At 44.1% G+C, this 18,965-nt stretch overlaps 3 protein-coding genes across 3 annotated transcripts in view; 1 reads left to right on the forward strand and 2 right to left on the reverse strand.

Annotated features, from left to right (window-relative positions):
- Window positions 1–398: 398 nt before the first annotated feature.
- Window positions 399–4,512, reverse strand: LOC311105806 (glyoxalase domain-containing protein 4-like). The gene is made up of 9 exons (XM_084148006.1): window positions 4,337–4,512; window positions 4,094–4,143; window positions 3,831–3,951; window positions 3,596–3,740; window positions 2,687–2,823; window positions 2,312–2,398; window positions 1,525–1,638; window positions 1,352–1,438; window positions 399–1,260 (listed from the first exon to the last, which is right to left on the reverse strand). Exons 1-9 carry the CDS (start codon window positions 4,424–4,426, stop codon window positions 1,195–1,197), a joined length of 897 nt encoding a protein of 298 aa, XP_084004132.1. The 5' UTR covers window positions 4,427–4,512; the 3' UTR covers window positions 399–1,194.
- A 258-nt stretch (window positions 4,513–4,770) lies between these two features.
- On the forward strand, window positions 4,771–7,647 carry LOC311105587 (rRNA methyltransferase 3A, mitochondrial-like). The gene is made up of 4 exons (XM_084147778.1): window positions 4,771–5,162; window positions 5,376–5,620; window positions 5,732–5,899; window positions 6,285–7,647. The coding sequence occupies exons 1-4, from the start codon at window positions 4,783–4,785 to the stop codon at window positions 6,848–6,850; spliced, it is 1,359 nt and encodes a 452-aa protein (XP_084003904.1). The 5' UTR covers window positions 4,771–4,782; the 3' UTR covers window positions 6,851–7,647.
- Window positions 7,648–7,724: 77 nt separating this feature from the next.
- LOC311105588 (nucleoredoxin) overlaps window positions 7,725–18,965 on the reverse strand; it is a 79,305-nt gene continuing 68,064 nt past the window's right edge. Inside the window, exons 4-8 of the mRNA XM_084147779.1 lie at window positions 18,218–18,318; window positions 15,916–16,022; window positions 14,722–14,901; window positions 13,752–13,876; window positions 7,725–8,965 (exon numbers count right to left, since the gene is read on the reverse strand). Coding sequence (XP_084003905.1) covers window positions 8,783–8,965; window positions 13,752–13,876; window positions 14,722–14,901; window positions 15,916–16,022; window positions 18,218–18,318 — 696 coding nt within the window. The 3' untranslated portion in view covers window positions 7,725–8,782. The remainder of the gene's footprint in view (window positions 8,966–13,751; window positions 13,877–14,721; window positions 14,902–15,915; window positions 16,023–18,217; window positions 18,319–18,965) is intronic.

Genomic DNA, 18,965 nt, shown 5'->3' on the forward strand with positions numbered 1-18,965 from the left:
CTCTCTGTGCAAGCCTCTGGCTCTGAGCACTTCACCACACCTACCACCTCACTTCCATTTCTCCTCCTGTCTTCAGCTCACTTTGCTTACATTTCCTACCATTCTTCTTTAACAAACCTTCTCCCTTTCTCCCGCCATTTTTTACCGACTCAAGCTCACAATCTTCCTCCCTCTCTCTCTTAGACCTCCTCTGCCTCTCTTTTTCCCACCATTCCTCCGTCATCGTCCAAGTATACGTCTCCTTATGATAATACTGCACTTCTCCTGACGTACATCTGTTTCTTGCTTTCTCAAGGGACGCCATTTACGAGGCTCTCCCCCTTCACGCCCATCGGCCAGCTTCTCTGTGCCCCACGTAAATGGCCTTGGCCTAGCTACATTGCACTTACTCATCTTTTCAATCAGTGCACACAAGTTTATTCAACAATTATTTCATATGCTTCTCCCTCTTTATTATGCATAACCACTCAACAGCTAGTTCAATAAGGGACCAGTCACTTCTTATTCAGTGTCATTCATCTCTTTTTGCCAAAAGGGAATCACTAGAAAATTATAGTAGGAGTTGTTTGCAAAGGTTAGGCAATTCTCCCATCTTGAAAATGTTCATGCCATCCCCTTTTGATATAGTTCACTTTCATTTCCCCATTTGATACAGTTCAATGAGCATGACACAGCTTCAACATCACATGATATGCATATGCCCTCTTGTTTCATTGGTTTTTCAACCTGCAGTGTCTGCACATTTCACAAACCTTGACCTACAATTTGTGCAGTGTGAGGATTTCAAATGGAAATTACTTTTCTACCATACACTTGCACTTCACTATTCTCATGAAGTCCGAATTATTACAGTGTTTTATTTATTTCATTGAGCTGAACAGGCACGATTGTTTTCATTGCATACACGAACAAGATTCATATAAAAGTGGTCCATGTTCATCAAGCTTCTGCCACAGTATGACTGAAATACAGGTACACTTTCAGTCTCCTAAGCATCTCTAAATTATGCTTCTGGTTGAGTAAAATCTACTGACATAGTGCAGCTAGAAGGGTAATGCCATATACGGGGCAAAAAGTCCAGACAATTAGAGAGCCCATGCTCTACATCTCTATTGGAGTGTTCACAAACACATCCAGGTACAGTGGTTGGAAATGTCCAGTAGACCCATCACAGCTCAGCTATGTTCTAAGCACTTATGCTGAAGCCTTCTGCTTGTTGTGCTTGGCAAACCACTCATCGCTTTTATCTTCAGCCATGGCCTGAAAATAAATTAGGGTAATAGATTAAGACTATGTACTCTGTGCTAATGCAAAGTATTGGTTTATTTGCATAATATTTCTAAATACCAACCTTATCCAGCAATGCATTTCCACTGGGGTCCATCTGGGAGAGTTGTCTGAATGCCTCATCTCCCACAAAGCAGATCTCATGGGCATCCTAGACCACAGATGACCAAAGTTATTATGTGGAGAATTTATTATTAATCAATTTTACCCATGTTAATCATTTGGTAATGCACTCACTGGATCAGCCAAAATGACCACTTCTACTGTAGCCTTCCCAGGGGTGTCCAGGCTAACCAAGGGAGTAAGGATTTTATGGTTTTCTTTTGTCATCAGGGCTTCAAGATCTGGCAACTAAAAATAATTAAACAAAAATGGTTAAATATTGCTTTCTGTGTTCATGTATGTAAAGAGTCTGTAGGGCAAAACTACTAAGAATTTAAAGCATTGTATAGACCCCTTTCTGTGTTTGCAAACACTGCCGCACGAGAGCGATGCGCGCAAGTTGGTGGTAGAACAAGGGGGAGTTCTTATAGAACACCAGCAAAAAAAAAGCCTCTATTTACATGTTGCTAATGAGTGATTTCACACTGCTTTTGGATTCTAATTGGATTTTAAGGCTCGTATGAATGTCCTGTTTAATATGTTTGTGTCATCGCAAATCAACTGTATCATACTTTTAAAAAATAAACTTCAACCAGTAAAATGGCTCTTTGGCTAGCTTTTCCTACAGCCTATGTAAATGATTGTTAGCATTCTAGCTAACAACTGCTGCATCCAAAATAGTTATTTTGCAAAGATCACAACCAAATATAATCTTAGCGACTGTTCAAGCTAGAATCAAAACATAATTGTAAGCATATGAGAACCCAAAAAGGTTATTTAGTTTAGAAGTAATAAAAACTTAAAATCTAGGCTATGTTGAATGGGCGCAGACGGCGATGGCTTTCTTACTGCCGCCAAGAGTTGCGCGCATCTGCGCGTGACATCAGTGTGTCGTGTACTGGAAAAGGGTCTATTACTTCACCTGCTCACGTGGACAAGAGAATGCTATCCTCCCGAAGGCTGTCCCATGATCTACTGTCCCACCAATGTTATGAAGCTCTAGTTTACACTGCAAATATACAGAAAAACACACACACCTAGCATTAGCACCATCTTATCAATTCATGCAAACACACAGTCGTGTTCTAAGTGTAGAACACAGGAGGCTGCTGAGGGGAGGATGGCTCATAATAATGGCCGGAATGGCATCAACCACATGGAAACCATTTGTTTGATGTATTTGATACCATTCCACTAATTCCGCTCCAGCCATTACCACGAGCCCGTCCTCCCCAATTAAGGTGCCACCAACCTCCTGTGGTGTAGAACCAAGTCTCTCTCTCACACACACACACACCTGAGTGTCTGTGAATCCCATCAGCACAGTCTTCTTCTCCTCATTTCTCTCCATCACCTTCATCCCCAGAAGGGAGGACCAGTAGTGTGTTGATTTCTGTAGGTCAGACACTGCCAGACACACCTTCTGTACAGGATCTTTAACCAAGTGAAAAACAGATACACATTCACAATATACAGGCAACTGCCAAAATAAAAGAAACACTTGAGTAAATGAGGGATACAAAGTATATTGAAAGCAGGTGCTTCCACACAGGTGTGGTTTCTGAGTTAATTACGCAATTAACATCCCATCATGCTTAGGGTCATGTATAAAAATGCCCAGTTGCCCATTCTTTTGGCTACCATGACTAGAATGAGAGATCTCTGACTTTGAAAGAGGGGTCTCAAAGCAGCATAGGGGGTTTAAAGGGTATGTGTGTCTCAGTCACCAGATCTCAATCCAATTGAACATTTATGAGAGATTCTGGAGTGGCGCCTGAGACAGCGTTTTCCACCACCATCAACAAAACACCAAATGATGGAATTTCTCATGAAAGAATGGTGTCGCATCCCTTCAATAGAGTTCCAGACACTTGTAGAATATATGCCAAGGAGCATTGAAGCGGTTCTGGTGGCGACCCAACACCCTATTAAGACACTTTATATTAGTGTTTCCTTTATTTTGGCAGTTACCTGGATGTAAGGAGTATTCATATCTAGACTGGTTCCAGATACGTTTGTGCTCCTGCCTACTCAATGCAAGCCAAACATGGCATGACAAGGAGTGGCATGATGGCACAAACAGACTGGTACCCAGGTTAATTAATTTCCTCCTGGACTTTAAATAAACATGGTAGGCTATAGTCTACTACTCTACTTTACAGTCTACTACAGCAATGATCTTCTGTGCAAAGCACTGTTGACCCACCATTGGGAGGCTGTTCTTTGTCCACCAGGTAGAAGTGGTAACCTCCTGGGGCCTCAGCCAGATAGAGAGCCTCTCCAACCTCAGTGAGGGGCCAACCAAGCCGCTTAGCATTGCTGACAGCCTGGCTAGACTGCAGAGTCAGACCCTGAAATAAAGACATGGTGGCATACAATGAGTTAAGATTAGGTTAAAAAATATATAAATATTGAGTGTTCATGAATAACCATTCACTTACCAGGAAGTCATTACCAAGGCGATATTCTCCCACTCCATAATTGTAGGTCAGCTCAGCCACAAAGTGATCATCCTCTGGACCAAAGCCGACCATTGTCTTGCTCCATTTTCCATCATAAGGGCTGAACACACACACAAGCAAGTAGGGCATCATATGAGAGAGAGCAAAACAGAGACAGTGACTATTGTTACACAACAAGTAAATCTAACAATTATTTTTCACAAGAGGTGTTGGTTGAACAGTAAAGTTGACAGCCTGCCTACCCATTACAAGTGGCCTTGCATCCCTCTTCAAACTCTTCGTGACGCAAAATCTGAAATTAAATAAATGATTTTGACATTTTGGCAAAACAGTGATCTAGTCCCCAATATCACGTGAGTTTACAGCACTATGAACAACATTGAAACACAATCATAACAAATAACTGAAAAAGTGGTACATTCTGTGCAAGTGAAATCCATTGGCCACATGTTTGAGGATGTTCTACGACAGAGCTGAAAACGTACCTTCATGCCGAGCACATCTCGGTAAAAGGTGGCCGTTTTGCTTCTGTCACCCACTTTGAAAACGAAATGCAAGGCTCGCCTCAAAGCCATGATATCCCAGGTGAGTTTGCTGTGTACTATACGATTATATATCACGCTCCGTTTCTCTACGTCGATTGAGGATCCTTGCAATCGATTGCTCTGGTATCTATTCTATGGAAGACAACATTTTCGCTATAGCTCAAATGATTTGCCGCTCAATTGCAGATCACAAATCTATCTCAAGATAACGAGGAGTATTTAAATTAAAAGTTAAGCATCTAATATTGTTTTACAGATCAGTATTACCAACATAAAACACGTTTTACTTGGATTACCCCCCCCCCCCTTTTTTTATGGTATAAACCAACCAATCGTCATGCCACTGTCGAATGTTCCCACGCCCTCTTCTTGCTCTTGTCGCGAAGATGGCGGCGTTCATGAGACGCATGTTGTGGCATCTTCTTACAGCAGAGCGAAGTAATATTCTGAAAAAAGGCAACGACTGTATCGTAGATTCAAAGAGATACGTGCGAGCATTGAAAAGGAGACCTGTGAAGGTGTTGTATCCTGATAGTGAGACGACATCGAAACAGAGGTCAGATCAAATCGGCAACAAGCAGTCTCAGACAGTTGGGTCCACTGTCAACGCCAATTTAAAAAATGAGACCACTGATAGTGTTTTCAGCATGTCATGGAGTGCCAGAAATGGCAATGCACCCTCAACGTCGGAACATACAACCAATCTGAAGGACCAACTAGGTGGCCTCAAATTCGAAAGGGCCTTCCCTGGTGACAAAAGATTGGCGTAGGTCTCAGTGCATGTTGGCTATCGACCCTATGTTAGGTAGATAGTTGAGTGAATATATCCTCTTTCATTATAGTGGCTAGTAGAGGTCTAGTAACTACGGGGCTGTGATGTATGTTTGCATGTAGGCTTTGTATGATAGTTGATGTTCAGCCCAGATAGCCTGCTATGTTTCTTGCCCTTGACCACTTCTATCCTCTCGCCATCTACCAGGAGGGTGGTGAGTGTGGCTCGCTCCAGGACGTTTCGGGAGCACCAGGGTAAGATCCTGTTGGAGGGGAGACGTCTGATCTGCGATGCCCTGGCTGCTGGTGCCAACCCCCAGATGGTGTTCTTCAGTTCTGTGGACAGACTGTGTGAGCTCCCCTTGGACAAACTGAAGAGGGCCACTCTGGTCAAAGTCAAGTTTGAGGACATCAAGATCTGGTCTGACCTTGTAGCGCCACAGGGAGTGATAGGTATGATAGGCTGCATGATTTCATTTTCAGAATGATTTTGAAGTTGTTCTACATACTACTGTATATTGTTGAGAATAAGTATTGTATATTGACAATGCTTTCCCCTTGTAGCCATATTTTCTCGGCCAGACCCATCCCGGCTGACATTCCCTCAGGACCAGCGTGGTCAGTCTGTGCCACTGTCCCTGATCTGTGACAACGTGCGGGACCCTGGGAACCTGGGCACCATCCTGCGCTGTGCTGTCGCTGCAGGCTGCAACAATGTCCTGCTCACCAAGGGTATGTCATGATGATAATAATATGCCATTTAGCAGACGCTTTTATCCAAAGCGACTTAGTCATGCGTGCATACATTTTTGTGTATGGGTGGTCCCGGGGATCGAACCCACTACCTTGGCGTTACAAGCGCCATGCTCTACCAGCTGAGCTACAGAGGACCACAGGGGATGGGTATGTTACACCCTATTCAAGTCTATGATGTTACAGATAAGCAGGGGATGGGTATGTTACACCCTATTCAAGTCAATGATGCCATATTGGGTGGACTGGTGGCCATTTTGAGTGTACCCATAGGCGCTGATAGTGAGGAATTACAGTGTGTGAACCTGTGCACTACTCTGGATGGTTATTTCACTAAGTATCTTGTATATGTCTCTTTTCACAGGCTGTGTGGACGCTTGGGAACCTAAGGTGCTGCGAGCAGCGATGGGTGCCCATTTCCGCCTTCCCATCTTCCCCAGCTTGGACTGGGACGACATTCAAAACCAGCTGCCAAAGTCTGTGACTGTCCACGTGGCAGATAACTGCAGCGGCTCTGAGAGAGAAGTACCTGAGGACGTGGAAGCAAACCAGTCCAATAAACCTTCAAAGCCGGGGGACTATGGATGGGTGAGTAGCAGTCCTAATCGTAAAGACATGCACTATGAGGAATATCAATCAGATTCCGAACTGTCGTTTCCAAGAGTGGAGACCAAATTGTACCATGAAGGCTGGGCTCAGGGGAACACAGGCCTTGTGATTGGTGGAGAGACTCATGGACTGAGTCTGGAAGCCGTCCAATTGGCTGAGAGAACTGCCGGTCAAAGACTGTTTATCCCTGTGGTCCCTGGCGTGGACAGTCTCAACTCAGCCATGGCAGCCAGCATCCTCCTGTTTGAAGGCAGAAGGCAACTGTTAAACCTAATGGAGACGTCTGGGAGGAAAGCTAAATCTAAAGTGCAATTTCCATGATTTTGCTGCAAGCCATTTTGAGTGTAACGGACATGTTATTCCTGGTGTTTGTCACTTTTTCCATGCATACATTCTAGACTGCACAACACCTCTTTACTGTACCTCATGTCAGACTGAATCATATGGATGGATTTAATTTCCATATTCAACTCAGCTCATAATAAAGTGAAGTGATATAAAATCAGTGTTTGGCTGAAAATGATTGACAGAATTTCCACGATGTGAAATGTATGTTCTTTCCGGTGTGCATATTTACTCTATATCATCTTCCAAAATTCCTGCCAGTGTGGCTTTGGAAGCTTCACTTACTCTCCACACGCAGTTGGCTACTATATTTCCTGCCAGTTATGGCTAAACCGCTGCCATGCAAGATGACTGCTTAATCTCTATACAGGACATCAGTGGACATGTGCTCAGTGTATGTCTGTTTAGCAAAGGAAATAACCTGTCCATCTAACATTTTCACTGACTGGCCTATGAAATAAATTATCATAGTAACCACAGGGTGGCGCCTGAAGCAATTTGAGACCTTGCTGAGAACATAATTTACTGCATGTTATGAAGTTGTAGGGTAAAAAACCACAACTTCATGTGAAAGGTGTGAAATACTTGGTTGTCTTATACTGTAAACACATGGGTTGTGTACTAAGCATGACATCAAAAAGCCAACGTATTGTACACTTGGTTTTGTTTTTTAAATTAGAAATATATAAATGGAAACTACATTATTTCTGGAGTCATGATGCATTATAAATGTAGGTGATATGAAGCTAATACTGTAAAATAAATTTGCTTTCAATGGAATAAAACTGTTTGTCCAAATGAATGAGAACTGGCCTCATGGATAGAGGAAGTTGACAACATAGACAGTTGTGCTTAACAGTGAATTTTAATGGCTGTGAAGTCACAACTAGACAACCAGGGAGTAACAGAAAATGTGAATTAATACTTCAACACTTAGCAACTAAGGTGGATTTTAAATGCCATTTTTGTGCCTTCAAAAATATCTGGCCTTTTCAATAGAGGGGATCTTCACAGAACATCCCCTCTAAATGTCATGGTGGTTGAGATGGAAACATAACAATTGGGAAAAGATTACTATCGCTCGTATCATGATAGAGTACAATACATGGGATTTCAAATACCATTCACTTAACACACATCAAAGCCAGATGCAATACAAAACAAGCAAATACAGACAAAATGACCTTTAAAACAGGGAAATCATAACATTGTTAGGTCTATACTGTGTGCACAGCGGTCATATTATTATGCAGCACCTTAAACAGAAGAACAATAACACCAGACAGTTACAGCAAACTGAAGTTCAGGACATTTTATGCACTGCATACTTGTAAATTACAACTACAGAACTTAAATTTGTTGCAATCATTTTATTCTTTCTCAGCACATTTTGGAAAACAAAAACAATGAGGGTTCGGCAAAGGTAATAAAGAGACATTGTGAAAATTCAAGTCCATTGGGTCAACATTGTGTGGTTTCTTCTAGTATTAAGAAATGCTAATAATGAAACTGATAAAAAAAGAAGCTATTGGAAGCCAAAAAGCAACAGAATCTCCATATATTACTGTAGGGGCTTTAGTCAATGCAAGGCACCACAGGAGAAGGAGAAGACTCCATGAGAGAAAGACATGTCTAAAAAAAAGTTACTGTCAGTAAAAAGTGAGACCTTTCTCTGACAGTCTGACAGAAAGGGGGGAGACGGGAGAGGAGGCTGGTGGTGGTAGCCGGGAGGTCAGGGTTTGATGGAGGTGTGGGTTTCAGTCCCATAGGTTTCTAGGGGTGTGTCCCAAATGGCACCCTATTCCCTATATAGTGCACTGCTTTTGACCAGGAATATGGGCCCTGGTCAAAAGTAGTGCACTATATAGGGAATAGGGTGCCATTCCGGACATAATCTAGGCGTGCTCTCTAGATGGGCTCTGGTTTGAGCTTTTCAGCCAGAAAGTCTTGGACAAAGGTCTCCACCACGGCCGGTGTGATCTCCTCCACGTCCTTAACGTACTTGGCCCGGGCAGACATGTCCAGGATGGTGAGCAGGGGCGCTGCCTCTGGGAGGTTGGTGTAGTCACGCAGGGAGTCACTCATGTCATCCTGGGAACACACAGACAGGTCAGTCATGATCATATATGACATAATCTTGTCTACCAACCTGTCTATATGCGGTAGCAATTGTGCCTGGGGAAGAAGTTGTATGACAAAGTGAAGTGATGACATGATTACATGTGAAGTGGCGTGGCCTAGCCTACATATTATCAACAACAGTTTATCCTGTGTGTCATGCAAAAGGAATTGCTAGATAACTGCTAACATCCTTATGACCGAATATAAAAACGTAATTGCTTTCAATCGGTTATGACTTGATTTTGGTAATAAAACTGGGACAGCACACAAGATTAACTATGGCATTTAATATTACTCAATAGATTCACAACTGAAGGTGATTGTCTCATTAATGTCTGCTTGGTTTTGAAGACTGGGGATCTCTTTCTTCCCTCTCCTCCTGCAGGCAGTGTGCCCAGCTAGCTAGGGCTCTGTCATGCACCCCACTGTGGGAGAGAGCACTGTGGGGGGGTGGGGGGAGCTGTAGGGGGTCCAACAACATCCCTCCCTTCAAAGCCTCACTCATGGACTATAAGGCTGGGAAGCTTCAGAGACGCATCACAGCGTGTTTGGATATTTTACGCGAGGGAGGGGGGGTGAGAAGGAGAGCGAGAGAGTGGTGTATTCCCTCATGTCTGGTGAGAAATAGGAAAAAGGGCGTGTGGTGGAGCTTTGAGGACAGACTTATGTCACTTCCCAAATGTCTTTTTACAAGCCCTCAAACACAGATCCAAGCCTTGTTCAGCCCCAGGCTTGATCTCACCTCTCACCCCTCAAGTCCTAGAATCATAAGACAGCAGGAATAACTCACTATAACACCTCAGCAGACAGGCTGCAGACCCCAGTACACTCACTATTAATTCATCAGAGAGAAAATAACAGGCACTTTTTGGCAATACTTGCAATAGCATGTCATTTCAGTTAGTGATCTTAGAGGAAGCTTTTCTCCACTTCACCAAAGCTGCATTAGTTCCAGTCAGTCAATACTTTTCTTCTAAACGTTAAAGAGGATTTCAAGTGTTGATTTATGTGAAGTGACATTTCAGCTCTGTCATGCCAGACTAGTATCTGACATCTTCTGAGATGGTCTCTCCCTTCCTCATGACAGGATGAGCTGACTTCCTCTCAACTAAGCCCTCTGGGTGAGAGAGACTTGGAAGAGATTGAAGATTTCATATGGAAAATATTATTTAAAAATACAGAAGTTACAGGAAACGACCACAGGCAGGCGCTGTCGCAAAGGTTTGGTACTGTCATTAAATCACAGCTTTTCACAAATGTTTTCCTTTTTTTTGGACTAACGCTCCCGTTATCTGGAAAAATGGCAGTAAAACGATTCAACCTAAATGGATTAAGCTGCACAATCAGCTCTCAGACCTCTCAAAGAGCAGCTTGGCCACTTTGCTACCTAAAAAGGACAAGTATGTATGCCAACAAAGTTTGTGACTTGTTGCAAAACTGCTAGCAGAACAGTTGAGTTATCCTGTGGCATGTAATATCTGGAGAGCTCACTTCCTCTGAATCTCTACCATCTGATCTGAGAACAGATCATTGAGTCTGAAACCTACTCTACTTCATAAAAATATACAATGAAAGTAATTGCTACACTTATGAGGATGTTTAATGGATGATTCATGTAGCCACAAGCGAGTGGCGCAGTGGTCTAAGGCACTGCATCTCAGTGCTTGAGGCGTCACTACAGACCCCCTGGTTCGATTCCAGGCTGTATCACAACCGGCTGTGATTGGGAGTCCCATAGGGCGGCGCACAATTGGCCCAGCGTCGTCCGGGTTTGGCCGGTGTAGGCTGTCATTGTAAATAAGAAATTGTTCTTAACTGACTTGCCTAGTTAAATAAAGGTAAAATATTTATATATTTTTATTCCCAAGCTTTAGAAAATCTGTGTCTCCTCAAATCCTCCCTAAAGGCTTCTCATGCAAGCTCCGATTGAAAATACATACTCGGGCATTGCCTTAGAAAGGAACCACAGAAAGAGAAATCACAGAGGAGTCATGCTGTCAGCATGGCCTCCCAGCCTCATAGATATGAAGAGATGTAATCTCCCTGGCTGTCTTCTTCTCTGTGGGAAGTCTTGCATCTTCCTTTGTGTGGCTGCTAACCATGTGTAAACTGTTCTTCATGAGAAGCAACCAGTCCAGCTGCGTGAGTGAGAGTGATAGAGAGACCGGCCCCTTACCCTCTCTCTCCAGCCCTGCTCTGAACACAAAGACAAAGGGTCTCTATGCTATGCTACGTATGGCCTGCAGTCACTGACTGACTGCTGTGATAAGGCTCCTGTGTGTGTTTACCGTATGGAACCTACTTCTGCACAATGTCAGGTTTATTCTGACCATTGTAGCACTGTGGCATTCCACAGAGTAGACGACAGCCATCAGATAAGGACCTACAAAGATAAGAAGCTCCCATTGGCCAGACGGCCTGGGAAGCAGCCTACTGATTGGTCAGCTTGAGAGCCTCCAGGCGTTGTGAAATTCAGGATACAATCGGCACAGCGATATGATTGGCTGAACAATGGCCTATCAGTCTGTATCACTGGTAGATTCAGGCTGGAACACATAGTTACTGAGAATCACTGTATCAAAGGATAGGATATAGGCCAGCTAGACCTTGTATCTTTACATACTGTACATTGTAAGATAACGCCCTTCTAAAGCCATGTTAGACCTAGTGAAAAGTGTTATATGTAACATATTTTTCAATCAGTAGGTATATTGTTGCTTTAAATGACAGGGATTTGCCTGTGAGTGTATTGGCTTCTTGATGATTGATTGTTTCATTTCTTCTAACTGTTGAACTGTATTGACAGTAAGAGACACAGGAGAAGAGTGTTTCTAAAAACACCACACTGCTTGGACGTAAATAGCTAGTGGAGAGGCCAACCTGTCTGGCTCACAACACACACAGTGTGACACAGGCCTCGGTGTCTACACGACCTTTGAACCCTGGGGTCAGGGAGGTTAGCAGGTGATACGGGCGGAAGACTAAACTATTGACAGGATCTCCTATTCCTGGCTAAACCTGGGAAGGGTCAAGGCAAAGAAGACAACTATACCCCAAATATCTCAGAGTCAATAATATAGAAAATACTGTCAATGGAAAAAAAACATAATATACTTGATAGAAAAAGCATAAATTACAGTAGACATCTTTATTGCAATCACAAATATCAATCCCCATGAATTTTCTGTGTGAATAGGGCATCTTCCAATGGTCCTACCATAGGTTGCCAGTCAGTTTCTCTCAGCCTCTGTGTGACTTACAGGGTGGGGTAATGAGATCCCCTCTAATTTTCTGCAGGCCAGGCTCTCCATGTGGGGCTGGCAGCATAGTACTGTCTCACTGATACAGTAACCATCCCCAGCACAGCAGCTGGCAGACAGGGCCTGGTCTGACCACATGCAGGCAGGCCTCACCCAGGCCAGGGCCCCGCAGGCTGCATGGGGGTCCATCCTGTAACCTCAGCCTCTGCCTGGCATAACAGAGAGCCCAATGGGTCCATGGCAGGGTATACACAGGCTATGTCCAAAATTGTACCCTATTCCCCATAGGGCTCTGGTAAAAAGTAGTGCACTATATAGGGAATAGGGTGCCATTTATAGGGAATAGGATGCCAGTGCTGGTGAATTTAGATCCAGCTACATGTAACCCAGACGATGGGAAGAAAACTGTACCTGCCTTCTATAGACTACCAGGGGTGCCAGAGGGAGGGAACACGGACTGAAAATGAACCTAGAAAGCAACACAGACCTTTCAGCTGAGAAACAGGTTCACTTTCATTCAGTGATGTAACATTCATTAGAATGGGTCTTGTCCAGATGAACATAAATACCAATCAATATGCAACAAATCCCCAAACAAGTGAACGGTAAAGAGAGAGGGTGTTAGTATGTTTTCTTAGCCCCAGCGCCTGTCTGTGACATGTGAATGTGTGCGTCCTTTGGTCTGTCTGTGGCCGTGGCATATAAAGGCCGACATGAGAGCAGAGTGGCTTCAGGCAGCCAGGCAGAGGGTAAGACAGGACAGCGAGGGAGCACCTGTGCAGCTCCCCATGGCTGAAACCTAAACCTGATCCATTTGACATGGGACACCGTCCTGACCTCCCCGAGCTCTGAGCCCTGTGAGCAGGGGAGAGGAGTGAGGGGGAGATAGCTCATCTGGTAATTACGGCTGTCCCTGCTGCTAACTCAACAAGCTCTAGAAAGGATGAGAAGGAATAACAAGAGTTAAGAAAACTCCATGTTCCCTCCTGCACTGAGCGGGCGGACGGATTGAGGGGAGATAGAGGATCGAGGAGTATATGGAGGGGAGATTGAGGGATTCCGGAGGGAGAGGTGCACAGCTGTTCTGCGGAGAGGGAGAACAGCTATCATCAGACAGACGGCCAGCTGAATTCTGGGCCATGGGCCGTGTGGTGTGCCTCACACGAAAGTGAAAGGGGGTTTCATCCCTCAGAAACGACCCTTTGACATTATCCTGTAGCTTATTTCTGTGTCGGTTGGTGAGTAGAGGCATGTTCTCTACCAGAGGATTATGATATGTGATAACTAAACCAGATGGTACATCATACACCAGCATAGCAGCAACCAAACACACAGAGACAGATGCCCACAGTAGAGGAGACGTACACAAGACAGGAATGCAAAACAACTAAAACGCCAAAAGCTAAGACAGATTTCATCAGGTGTGAATATTCTCATCTAGGTCAGCTAGAGGTGTGTGTGTGTGTGTGTGTGTGTGTGTGTGTCCCCTATCTCACCTCTCCAGCCACGAAGAAGAGCAGTGGTGTCTCCTCCTCCTTGGCTTTGTACTTAGCCATGATCTTCTCTGCGATTGGTTGGATCAGCTCCTTCGCCGGCTCCAGCTCTCCCTCCTCCTCCGCATCTGAACGAGAGAGAAACACAGGTGTAAAAAGTATGAAAAGAGTAGAAAGAGGATTGGTTGAGAGAGAGAATGTGTTTGTGAGACAGACAGAGGAGAGCAAACTTGGCGTGAAGGCATGAAGACTAGAGAGAGGACAGGAAGAAGAGATGAAGACAAAGAAAAGCAGCCACGAGAGAAAGGAGCGAAAGAATGTGCAGATAAATCAGCAGATGAGTGAAAAGACAAGTGAGGACGGGAGGAGAGGAGAGGAGAGGAGGAGAGGAGAGGAGAGGAGAGGAGAGGAGAGGAGAGGAGAGGAGAGAGTGGGTGAGTGAATGGATAGATAAGCAGACGAGTGAGGAGACAAAAGGAGGAGAGCAGATGGTCTGTGGCTAACCCCTTCGGATCTGATCTCAGGGCCTGAAATCATGAGGTCATCAGTTTGCACCCGGTCACTCCATTCTCACATTGCCGTCTTATTGTCTCGCCTGGCTTAATGGCTGCCCTGTCCACTTTGGCCTGAGCCACTTAGCAGAGCATGGCATCAATCTCTGCCATCTCTCTCACTGCTAACAGCCTAAAAGACAGACAGAATAACACTTTTCTTCTGCTTCTTTACTCTACCCTACTCTTGCACGTCCTCAAACTTTAAAATAGCATGTGGCCCTACAACTGATCTGTTCACTTTTACTTCTTGCACAATGCTCTTTAGAATGTATTACTATACATAGTCTGAAGGATTGTTATTATTTAGAAACCAGCACTGAATGCTCCTCCATTCACCCACAAAGAGCACGAGGTAGGGCCTCTCGTGGAGGTGCATGGTAGGGACTGACATTGAAATGTTCATCCACTTATCTACTCACCCACAAAGAGCACGAGGCAGGGCCCCTCGTGGAGCTGCACGGCGTTGGACTCGCTGAGCTCCAGTACGGGTCGGGGGTGCCAGGGGAAGAGCCGACACTCTGGGTCATTCAGCACCTCCACACGGCCCTGTCGCGTGATCATGTGACCTTCCGCGTCCAGCAGAATAAGGGTGGGAATACCTGGGAGGGAGGAAAAGAGGGGGGAAGGAGACAGAGGAGAGAGAGAGAGCGAGAGCGAGAGGGGGAGGCGGGGTGGGAGAGGAAGAAAGAAAGAGCGAGAAAGATGGAAACGGGTAGAGAGAACAATCATGAATTGTAGATGTTGTCACTGCCACCTCCCCTCCTGTCCTTCCATGTTTGCCAGTTGCTCTCACCACATATGGCTGTATCTCTCCCACTGTTTATCTGTATGGTATGGAGGAGCTTTTAGTCCCTCGGAGGCTCTGACCGGCCTCTGCTCTCTGTCTCTCTGAACTCTCCAGTTCCCTCCCTCTCTCCATCCATCTCTCTGCTCAGACTCCCGCTGCGTCCCCTGTTCAGGAGATCTTTCTTAACGCCCAACCCTTTTCTCTCCCACAGTCTTTAAGATTAGAATCTCACTGCCTTATTAACAGCCTTATCAGAAACAGACACAGAGGGCACAGTGTGAGTTTGGCTGGGAGGAAGGGTGTGTGTGTGGTGAGGGGTGTGGGCCAGTGTGAATAGCAGGGGTTTGAATGGGGAAGCGGGGCAGTATCGACCAGTCCTGCAAGCATTCTGAACATTCCAGCCAGAAGAGGCAATGAGCAAGCACTTTGACTACAACTACACTACTCCCCTCTACAGAAAGAGAGAGAAACACAGAGAGAGAGATGGTGGGGTGTTAGCGAGAAGAAGAGGGGGGGTTATAGAAAGAGGCTTGGGAAGAGGGAAAATAAAGGCAGAGAGAGAGAAATGACCCTTACTCAGCGAGCAGAACAGTAAACTTGATTACCAGCCCACATTCCTTCAGCTTCAGCTTCAGGGCTATCTGTTCACTGTTCCCTACCCAGACCCAGACCCAGCACACAGAGTAGAGCTGGCTGCCATTAGGCCGCTTCTCCACATCAACACATTATTAAGCCAGACAGCTAATGTTTGATACTCACTCAGCATCATGTCCAGGAGGACTACAGTATATGAGTACAGGAAGAGACATCAGAGACAGTGTTGTACCTTGTATTCCAAAGAGTCTGTTGAGTCGTGATCGTCGGGCCTCGTCTGAGTATGGAACTGCCAACCAAGGCATCTCACTGAAGTACTGCTGAAAGGACTCCTCCGACCTGCGTTGGTTGGCAAACACAAAACAACCCTCAGTGCCACTGTGAACTCAGTTTATTCAGTCGATTCAATTAGCAGCTCAGAGGAACATGAGACTGTGTGTATGTGTATATATATATATATATATATATATTACACACACACATACACATAAATATATATACATATATACATACACATATATACATATATTTATGTGTATATATACATACATACACATATATACATATATATACACATATATGTATGTATGTATGTATGTATGTATGTATGTATGTATGTATGTATGTATGTATGTATGTATGTATGTATGTATGTATGTATATATATATATATATATATATATATATATATATATATATATATATATATATATATATATACAGTGCCCTCCACTATTATTGGCACCCCTGTTTAAGATGTGGTCGAGGACTTCCAAAAATTCTCCTTTTTTTTTAAACAACATAGAACCCAAATGCAAAAAAAGAGAAAAATCCAACCTTTTATTTAAGTACATTACTTTGGTGGTAAAAAAAAAAATCACACATTTAGAAAAAAAATTACTTGAAATCATGTGTCCTACAATTATTGGCACCCCTTACAATTCCGCTGAAAATTTTAATTGATTTTTTTTTAAATATATTTTTCTGTAGTTGCTAAAGTTGGTCAGGGTATCTAGGAACTTTTAATTAGTAATTCATGACTTCCTGATTCACTGGGGTATAAATATGACGTGACACAGAGGCATAATTCTCTTACCCATTTGTCAACATGGCAAAGACAAGAGAACACACCATTCAAGTAAGGCAGATTTGTGTCGACCTTCATAAGTCAGGCAATGGCTACAAGAAAATAGCCAATCGCCTTAACTTGCCCGTATCTACAGTCAGAGGAATCATTAAGAAGTTTAAAACAACTGGAACAGTGACAAACAAGGCTGGAAGAGGTCCCAAGTTTATCTTGCCACAACGCACAGTGAGGAGGATGGTAAGAGAAGTAAAAAAAAGTCCTAAGCTCACTGTCACAGAATTGCATCAAAGAGTGGCATCTTGGGGTCACAAAGTCTCCAAAACAACCATCAGACGCTCTCTACATGCCAACAAGCTGTTTGGGAGGCATGCAAGGAAAAAGCCTTTTCTCACTAACACTCACAAACGTTAAACGTCTGGAGTTTGCTAAGCGGCACTGGGACTTCAACTGGGATCGTGTGCTTTGGTCAGATGAGACTAAGATTGAGCTTTTTGGCAACAAACACTAAGTGGGTCTGGCGTAAAACAAAAGATGAGTATGCCGAAAAGCACCTCATGCCCACCGTGAAGTATGGTGGAGGATCTGTGATGCTGTGGGCCTGTTTCTCTTCCAAAGGCCCTGGGAACCTTGTTAGGGTGCATGGCATTATGAACGCTTTGAACTACCAGGACATTTTAAATAAAAACCTGATGGCCTCTGCCAGAAAGCTGAAGATGGGTCGTCATTGGGTCTTTCAGCAGGATAATGATCCAAAACGTGGCAAAATCTACACAAAAATGGTTCAGCAGTCACAAACTCAAGGTCCTCCCATGGCCATCTCAGTCCCCAGACCTCAACCCAATCGAAAACCTGTGGGGCGAGCTAAAGAGGAGAGTGCATAAGAGAGGACCCAGGACACTGGATGATCTAGAAAGATTGTGCAAAGAAGAATGGTCAAAGATCCCTCTCTCTGTGTTCTCCAATCTTGTGAAATGTTATAGGAGGAGATTAAGTGCTGTCTTGTTGGCAAAAGGGGGTTGTACAAAGTATTAACATCAGGGGTGCCAATAATTGTGGGACACATGATTTCAAGTATTTTTTTCTTCTAAATGTGTGATTTTTTTTTTTTACACCAAAGTAATATACTTAAATAAAAGGTTGGATTTTTCTATTTTTTTGCATTTGGGTTCTATGTTGTTTAAAAAAAAGAGAGAATTTTTGGAAGTCCTCGACCACATCTTAAACAGGGGTGCCAATAATTGTGGAGGGCACTATATATATATATATATATATGTATGTATATGTGTGTGTACCAATTTTAATGGTAGGTTTATTTGAACAGTGAGAGAGAATAACAACAGAAAAATCCAGAAAAACGCATGTCAGAAATGTTATAAATTGATTTTATATCGCGTGGGAGAAAGAGAGATCGTGTGGGAGAGAGAGAAGGTGTGTGTGAAGGGAATACCTGTCAGCGCTGACGAACACCATCTCAAACTTTTGACCCGATTCCTTCACAGTGCGATATGATTCCACTAGCACCCGGGTCAGACTGCGGCATGGAGGGCACTACAGGAACAACACACACAGACACACACAACAAGTTATGGCATTAGTTTCCAGAATCACCTAAATTGATCAGTCTCTATAGAACAGTAGATAATGATGACTGATGTGTTGTTGAGGTCAACATGGTGTTTTCTGACTCTCTCTCCCTACATCTCTGCAGTACATCACCCTAATGTTTCGCCAGAAACCAGGACTAACATTTCCTTTTGTTTCCTGGCCCATTCAAATGTGAGAAAAATCTAGGTACTCAGGATGGAACTCAGGATGGTCTTGGCTTGGATGCATTTGTTGTTGTGAGTGAGTGTGTGTTTTGAGAGCCCTCTCAAGTCAAGCAGGGAGAATGACTTCATAGTCTCTGGTCTAGTGTGTGTGTTGTTGTGTGTGTGTGTGTGTGTGTGTGTGTGTGTGTTGCATACCCTCCCTGTCTCTCCCTTATAGGATTAGGGGCAGTAGAGTAGCCCAGCAGCAGCGCCAGGCTGGCTGTGTGTGTGTGTGTGGAGGAGCAGAGCGGCTGGCATTAAGATGGTATCAGAGTGCCAGCGGCGGCAGAGCTGTGGCTGAAGAAAACAAACCAGACCAGTCTCACTCCTCATCAGTCTCTCCCCCTTATATTCTCTCTTTCCATTCTCAATTTCCTCCTTTTCTTT

This window comes from Coregonus lavaretus (genome assembly GCF_964263955.1).
Source record: "Coregonus lavaretus genome assembly, chromosome: 30".
Classification (NCBI taxonomy): Eukaryota; Metazoa; Chordata; class Actinopteri; order Salmoniformes; family Salmonidae; genus Coregonus; species Coregonus lavaretus.

Bases quoted from the DNA above. Each gene is read 5' to 3' on its own strand.
- LOC311105587 (XM_084147778.1), top strand. From the start codon at position 4,783: ATGGCGGCGTTCATGAGACGCATGTTGTGGCATCTTCTTACAGCAGAG. The intron at 5,163-5,375 runs GTAGGTCTCAGT...GCCATCTACCAG, and splicing joins CCTGGTGACAAAAGATTGGC to GAGGGTGGTGAGTGTGGCTC. The intron at 5,621-5,731 runs GTATGATAGGCT...TTCCCCTTGTAG, and splicing joins AGCGCCACAGGGAGTGATAG to CCATATTTTCTCGGCCAGAC.
- LOC311105806 (XM_084148006.1), bottom strand. From the start codon at position 4,426: ATGGCTTTGAGGCGAGCCTTGCATTTCGTTTTCAAAGTGGGTGACAGA. The intron at 2,399-2,686 runs GTGTGTGTGTGT...GTATATTTGCAG, and splicing joins TGGGATTCACAGACACTCAG to TGTAAACTAGAGCTTCATAA. The intron at 1,639-2,311 runs GTGAAGTAATAG...AATTATTTTTAG, and splicing joins TCTCTTGTCCACGTGAGCAG to TTGCCAGATCTTGAAGCCCT.